Source organism: Lethenteron reissneri, chromosome 69, assembly GCF_015708825.2.
Source record: "Lethenteron reissneri isolate LAM-NWPU_2019-01 chromosome 69, ASM1570882v1, whole genome shotgun sequence".
Taxonomy (NCBI): domain Eukaryota; kingdom Metazoa; phylum Chordata; class Hyperoartia; order Petromyzontiformes; family Petromyzontidae; genus Lethenteron; species Lethenteron reissneri.
The window spans coordinates 5,762,472-5,770,066 of NC_083847.1; the positions used below are offsets into that span (position 1 = coordinate 5,762,472).

Genomic DNA, 7,595 nt, shown 5'->3' on the forward strand with positions numbered 1-7,595 from the left:
CGTGTGTGTGTGTATCTATGGGTGTGTGTCTGTGTGTGTGTATCTACGTGTGTGTGTGTATCTATGTGTGTGTGTGTCTGTGTGTGTCTGTGTGTGTCTGTCTGTGTGTCTCTGTGTGTCTGTGTGTCTGTCTGTGTGTCTGTCTGTGTGTGTGTCTGTGTGTGTCTGTGTGTATCTACGTGTGTGTGTATCTAAGTGTGCGTGTCTGTGTGTCAGTGACACTGTGTGTGTGTGTATCTACGTGTGTGTGTGTCTGTGTGTGTGTGAGTGACACTGTGTGTGTGTCTGTGTGTGTGTGTCTGTGTGTGTCTGTGTGTATCTCTGTGTATCAACGCGTGTGTGTATCTACGTGTGTGTGTGTGACACTGTGTGTGTGTGACACTGTGTGTGTGACACTGTGTGTGTGTGACACTGTGTGTGTGTGACACTGTGTGTGTGTGACACTGTGTGTGTGTGTGTGTGTCTGTGTGTGTCTGTGTGTGACTGTGTGTGTCTAGGTGTGTGTGTGTGTATCTACGTGTGTCTGTGCGAGTGTCTGTGTGTGTCTGCGTGTGTGAGTGTCTGTGTGTGTAACTACGTGTGTGTGTGTGTCTGCGTGTGTGAGTGTCTGTGTGTGTAACTACGTGTGTGTGTGTGTCTGTGTGTGTGTGTGTGTGTCTGTGTGACACTGTGTATGTCTGTGTATCTACGTGTGTGTGTATCTACATGTGTGAGTGTCTGTGTGTGTGTCTGTGTGTGTGTATCTACGTGTGTGTGTGTCTAGGTGTGTGTGTGTGTAACCGCGTGTCCACGTCATCTCTTCTCCATCTTCACCTTGGGGGGCTTCAGGAAGGATCTCTTCTCCTTGGCCGCCTTCTTCTTGCCCTGCGACTGGAATGACCGCCAGCTGTCCACGCGCCCGTCGCGACTCGCCTGCACACACGGAGAGACGTAGGGAGACGCAGGGAGACGCAGCGTGAGGCAGGGAGACGCACGGAGACACACGGTGAGGCAGGGAGACACACGGAGACACACAGTGAGGCAGGGAGACGCACGGAGACATACGGAGACACACGGAGACACACAGTGAGGCAGGGAGACGCAGGGAGACGCACGGAGACACATGGAGACACACGGAGACACACAGTGAGGCACGGTGAGGCAGGGTGAAACTCCCATTCACAAACTCACTCCCATTCACAAACTCACTCCCATTCACAAACTCACTCACACTCCCATCCACAAACTCAACTCCATTCACAAACTCACTCACACACCCAACGCACCTCAAAGTTCTTCTGCCACTCCTTTTCCTTCTTCTCCGACTCCTCCTGCTCGATCTCCTCCTCACGCTGCCGCTTCCTGAGCCACAACAGAGACGCGGTGACGTGCGGGCAAAGCTCCCCCGCGTAGCCTCCAACGCGGCGACGTTGGGGCAAGGGGGCTTTGCTAGCGGCGGCGGCCCCTACGGAGGCTACCGGCGCTGTGACACACGGGGGGACGGGGGGGGCGGGGGGAGGGGGGGCGGACATCACCACGTTCACACGCCGCTCCGTGGTATTCGTTTGAGGCTGAGTCGACCTAGGGGAGGCCCAGGGTCGAAGTTCGAACGTCCGCCGCTGTTTTGATGGCCGTGAGCTCAGCGGCGGTGACGGCGATCGTTTCAACGCCAAGTGTCGAAGGTGTCTCCCCCCCCCCCGGTGTCTCTCCCCCCCCCCCGTGTCCCACCCCCCCCGTGTCCCACCCCTGTGTGTCTCTTCCCCCCCCCCCCCCGTGTCTCCCCCCCGTGTCCCACCCCCGTGTCTCCCCCTCCCCCCGTGCCCCAACCTCTGGTGCATGTCACGAGTGGCCCTCTCCCGTTTCTTGATCTCCAGGTCAGCGAACAACTTCATGGTCTGCTTGTGTAGCGCCTTCTTGTACTGCAACAACAGCAGCAACAACAACAGCTACACCCCACACCCCTACAACAACAGCCACACCCACACACCCCTACAACTACACCCACACACCCCTACAACAACTACTACACCCACACACCCCTACAACAACAACTACTACACCCACACACCCCTACAACAACAACTACACCGACACACCCCTACAACAACAACTACACCCACACACCCCGACAACAACAACTACACCGACACACCCCGACAACAACAACTACACCCACACACACCGAAAACAACAACTACACCCACACACCCCGACAATAACAACTACACCCACACACACCGAAAACAACAACTACACCCACACACCCCGACAATAACAACTACACCCACACACCCCGACAATAACAACTACACCCACACACCCCGACAATAACAACTACACCCACACACACCGAAAACAACAACTACACCCACACACCCCGACAATAACAACTACACCCACACACCCCGACAATAACAACTACACCCACACACCCCGACAATAACAACTACACCCACACACACCGAAAACAACAACTACACCCACACACCCCGACAATAACAACTACACCCACACACCCCGACAATAACAACTACACCCACACACACCGAAAACAACAACTACACCCACACACCCCGACAATAACAACTACACCCACACACCCCGACAATAACAACTACACCCACACACACCGAAAACAACAACTACACCCACACACCCCGACAATAACAACTACACCCACACCGAAAACAACAATTACACCCACACACCCCGACAACAACAACTACTACACCCACACACCCTCCACATGAGTCTCTGTTAAACTCCACCTCTCGCCCCCCTCCCCCCTCCCCCCTCCCCCCCCCACCCCCCGCCCCCCTCCCCCCCCCGCCCCTCACCGCTTCAGGGTCGAGTTCCTCCTCCACGATCTGCGGCTTCCCCTGCTTCTTCAGCTGCTTCTTCTTCTCTTTGATCTGAGAAAGGCCACGCAGACACACAGACACACACACACACAGACACACACACAGACACACACAGATAGACACACAGACACACACACACACACAGACACACAGACACACACAGACACACACACAGACACACAGACACACACACACAGACACAACAACAACAACAACCGTCATTCGCCACTAAGTGGCGGTGACGTCACCACGATGCCACGATGCTTGTGCCAGGCCAAGTGCACCTTGAGGCCACGTGAAGTGTCGAAAGCCCGCTGGCAGGAGGTCACGGGGCAGACCCAGGTGCCACGGGTCGACTGACCGAGATGACCGAGATGACTGGCTGATGCACCACCTGTGCCCCCTACTGTGCCAACTCGCTGTGCTTTAGCCACCCGGCGCTCCGCTCGTTGTGAGCGTCGCTCCTCCGCCCTCCGTTGTTGTTGGAGGGCAACTGCCTCCAACTGCCCAGTAGCGTCCTTCACGAGCCTCCTCCACAGAGGCCGATCTTGACATCGCTGGTACCGGTCATCGGCAAGTCCACTCAGCTCCACATATACTCAACACTGCTGTTAAGGGATGCGATGGCTGGGCAAGCGGGCTACATGGCCCAGCCAACGCAGCCTTGCCTGCTGGAGGAGCTCACCGATGGGACTTTGCCCAGATATTTCAAGGATTTGTGAGCTCCTCACACAATCCTACCTGCTTAAACCCAGGATGGATCGTAGGCAGGCCAGCATAAATGTTTCCAAAAGGCGAAGATGTTCCATTAGGGGGGGTCCACGCGTCACAAGCGTAGAGAAGGGAGGGCATGACCGTGGCTGAGAAGACCTGAAGCTTCGTGCTGAGCGACAGACCAGGTAGCTTCCACACAGTGTTACGCAACCGATGAAAAGATGTCGCTCGACTGATTCGGAGACCTCTGCTGTTAAACACCCACACAGACACCCACACAGCCACCCACACAGCCACCCACACAGCCACCCACAGAGACACCCACAGACACCCACAGAGACACCCACACAGACACCCACGCAGACACCCACGCAGACACCCACGCAGACACCCACGCAGACACCCACGCAGACACCCACGCAGACACCCACAGAGACACCCACGCAGACACCCACGCAGACACCCACGCAGACACCCACGCAGACACCCACGCAGCCACCCACGCAGCCACCCACACAGACACCCACACTCCAGGAATCAACCCCAGGGAACTGGGTTAGCCTCCAGCTCGGCATTTCTGCCACGGCCCGGGGCTGTGATGGCGACTCCACTCACGTTGTGTTCCACGTGCTCCCGCGCCGCCGTGATGACCTCCAGGGCGTTCGTCTTGTGCTCCTCGTTGAGCAACGACTTGTAGGCCTTGTCCACGGCTGAGACATGCCGGGAGGGGTGGGGGAGGAAGACACGGAGAGACGCGGGGAGGGAGACACGGAGAGACACAGGGAAGAGGAGGGAGACACGGGGGGGAGGTGGAGGGAGACACGGGGAGGTGGAGGGAGACACGGGGAGGAGGAGACACGGGGAGGTGAAGGAGGGAGACACGGGGAGGAGGGAGACACGGAGAGACGCGGGGAGGGAGACACGGAGAGACACAGGGAAGAGGAGGGAGACACGGGGGGGGGAGGTGGAGGGAGACACGGGGAGGTGGAGGGAGACATGGGGAGGAGGTGGAGGGAGACACGAGGAGGAGGAGACACGGGGAGGTGAAGGAGGGAGACACGGGGAGGAGGGAGACACGGAGAGACGCGGGGAAAGAGACACGGGGAGGTGGAGGGAGACACGGGGAAGAGGAGGAGGGAGACACGGGGAGACGCGGAGAGAGAGACACGGGAGGAGGGAGACACGGGGAGGTGGAAGGAGACATGAGGAGGGAGACACGGGGAGGGGAGACATGGGGAGGTGGAGGGAGACACGAGGAGACGCGGGGAGGGAGACACGGGGAGGTGGAGGGAGACACAGGGAGGAGGAGGGAGACACGAGGAGGAGGAGGGAGACACGGGGAGGTGGAGGGAGACACGGGGGGGAGGTGGAGGGAGACACGGGGGGAAGGTGGAGGGAGACACGGGGAGGTGGAGAGAGACACGCAGTTACGCAACGAAGAGTGGCGATGATGCCGCGTCTTCCGCGGCTGTATCGCAGCTTTCAGGACGTTAACAAGAGTCAGAGTGAGGGTGGCACAGCAGCCGTGAACAGCTGTGACGTGACCGGGTGGGGGGGGAGTGCACAGCGCTGGGCAGGCAGCGTCACGGTGGCTAGATGTTGACTACCTCGCCTGGTACGTAGGAGGTCGTGGGTTCGATCCCGAGCCTGACGATGCCTGCTGCTGTAGATTTGGAGTCTGCGTGTCTCTCTCTCTCCCCGTGGTCGCGAGGATTTTTCTCCAGGTCCTTTCGGTTTGTCCCCTCCACGTTTAGAATCAAAGTCACGCGTTTATAGAATTTGGCTTCTGCTATAAATGTCCACGTGATAATGATGATGATAAGCCCACTACATTGAGCTACCATTTGTGATAATCATTCAGAGCTCGCGGGCAACTCTGTGGGCCTTACTTGGTAAAATAAAAAGTTTAGTTTCAGTACGGGTCTATGAGTGTGGGTTTCTGGGGGTCTCTGCGGGTCTCTGCAGGTCTCTGCGGGTCTCTGTGGGTCTCTGCGGGTCTCTGCGGGTCTCTGTGGGTCTCTGTGGGTCTCTGCGAGTCTCTGCGGGCCTCTGTGGGTCTCTGTGGGTCTCTGTGGGTCTCTGTAGGTCTCTGCGGGCGTCTGTGGGTCTTTGTGGGTCTCTGTGGGTCTTTGTGGGTCTCTGCGGGCCTCTGTGGGTCTCTGTGGGTCTCTGCGGGTCTCTGCGGGTCTCTGCGGGTCTCTGTAGGTCTCTGCGGGCGTCTGTGGGTCTTTGTGGGTCTTTGTGGGTCTCTGTGGGTCTCTGTGGGTCTCTGTGGGTCTCTGTGGGTCTCTGTGGGTCTCTGTGGGTCTCTGCGGGTCTCTGCGGGTCTCTGCGGGTCTCTGCGGGTCTTTGTGGGTCTCTGCGGGCCTCTGTGGGTCTCTGCGGGTCTCTTCGGGCCTCTGTGGGTCTCTGTGGGTCTCTGTAGGTCTCTGCGGGCGTCTGTGGGTCTCTGTGGGTGTCTCTGTGGGTCTCTCTGTATGGGTCTCGATAGGCCAGCTTCTCCTCTGATAAACGAGCGAACATAGCAACTCAATCGGGCCCTCACCTGGCCAAACCAATGCAAACTGCCGGTAGTTTTTGTTTACATTTGGGAGCACCGACCAAGCCACGGCCGCCCGGGAGGCCGCCACTCACCTTCGAACGCCTTCTGTGCCCGCTCAGCATCATCCTGGTTCTTGTCCGGGTGGACCAGGATAGAGAGCTGCCAATAACAGCGACAAAAAAAGCCTCCGAGTTATTTTCGCACAATGCCCATTGACTCAACACTGCCCATAGACTCAACACTGCACCATAGACTCAGCACTGCCCATAGACTCAACACTGCCCATAGACTCAACACTGCCCATAGACTCAACACTGCACCATAGACTCAACACTGCACCATAGACTCAACACTGCCCATAGACTAACACTACCATAGACTCAACACTGCACCATAGACTCAACACTACCCATAGACTCAACACTGCCCATAGACTCAACACTGCCCATAGACTCAACACTGCACCATAGACTCAACACTGCCCATAGACTCAACACTGCACCATAGACTCAACACTGCCCATAGACTCAACACTGCCCATAGACTCAACACTGCCCATAGACTCAACACTGCCTGTAGACTCAACACTGCCCACAGACTCAACACTGCCCATAGACTCAACACTGCCCATAGACTCAACACTGCCCATAGACTCAACACTGCCCATAGACTCAACACTACCCATAGACTCAACACTGCACCATAGAATCAACACTGCCCATAGACTCAACACTGCCCATAGACTCAACACTGCTCATAGACTCAACACTGCCCATAGACTCCACACTGCCCATAGACTCAACACTGCCCATAGACTCAACACTGCACCATAGACTCAACACTGCACCATAGACTCAACATTGCCCATAGACTCAACACTGCCCATAGACTCAACACTGCACCATAGACTCAACACTGCCCATAGACTCAACACTGCACCATAGACTCAACACTGCTCCATAGACTCAACACTGCCCCATAGACTCAACACTGCCCATAGACTCAACACTGCCCATAGACTCAACACTGCACCATAGACTCAACACTGCCCATAGACTCAACACTGCCCACAGACTCAACACAACACATAGTCTAACACAGCCCATAGACTCAACACTGCACCATAGACTCAACACAACACATAGTCTAACACTACCCATAGACTCAACACTGCCCATAGACTAACACTACCATAGACTCAACACTGCCACCCATAGACTCAGCACTGCACCATAGACTCAACACTGCACCATAGACTCAACACAACACATAGTCTAACACTACCCATAGACTCAACACTGCCCATAGACTAACACTACTATAGACTCAACACTGCACCATAGACTCAACACTGCCCCATAGACTCAACACATGTGAGGTCGTCACCTGTCTGAATCGTTTCTTGATGTCCGTGTCCGAAGCCTCCGGGTCCAGCTGTAGCACCTGCAGCGGCACACGGACACGGCACAGGGGATCAGTCACAAACCAAACCAACTTTG

General features: G+C 56.4%; 1 protein-coding gene across 1 annotated transcript in view; it reads right to left on the bottom strand.

Moving 5' to 3' along the window:
* Positions 1-550: 550 nt before the first annotated feature.
* The window catches only part of DNAJC8 (DnaJ heat shock protein family (Hsp40) member C8), a 17,152-nt gene continuing 10,107 nt past the window's right edge, over positions 551-7,595 (bottom strand). The window contains exons 2-8 of the mRNA XM_061579454.1: positions 7,483-7,539; positions 6,189-6,255; positions 4,170-4,264; positions 2,817-2,891; positions 1,807-1,898; positions 1,266-1,341; positions 551-912 (exon numbers count right to left, since the gene is read on the bottom strand). Coding sequence (XP_061435438.1) covers positions 793-912; positions 1,266-1,341; positions 1,807-1,898; positions 2,817-2,891; positions 4,170-4,264; positions 6,189-6,255; positions 7,483-7,539 — 582 coding nt within the window. The 3' untranslated portion in view covers positions 551-792. The remainder of the gene's footprint in view (positions 913-1,265; positions 1,342-1,806; positions 1,899-2,816; positions 2,892-4,169; positions 4,265-6,188; positions 6,256-7,482; positions 7,540-7,595) is intronic.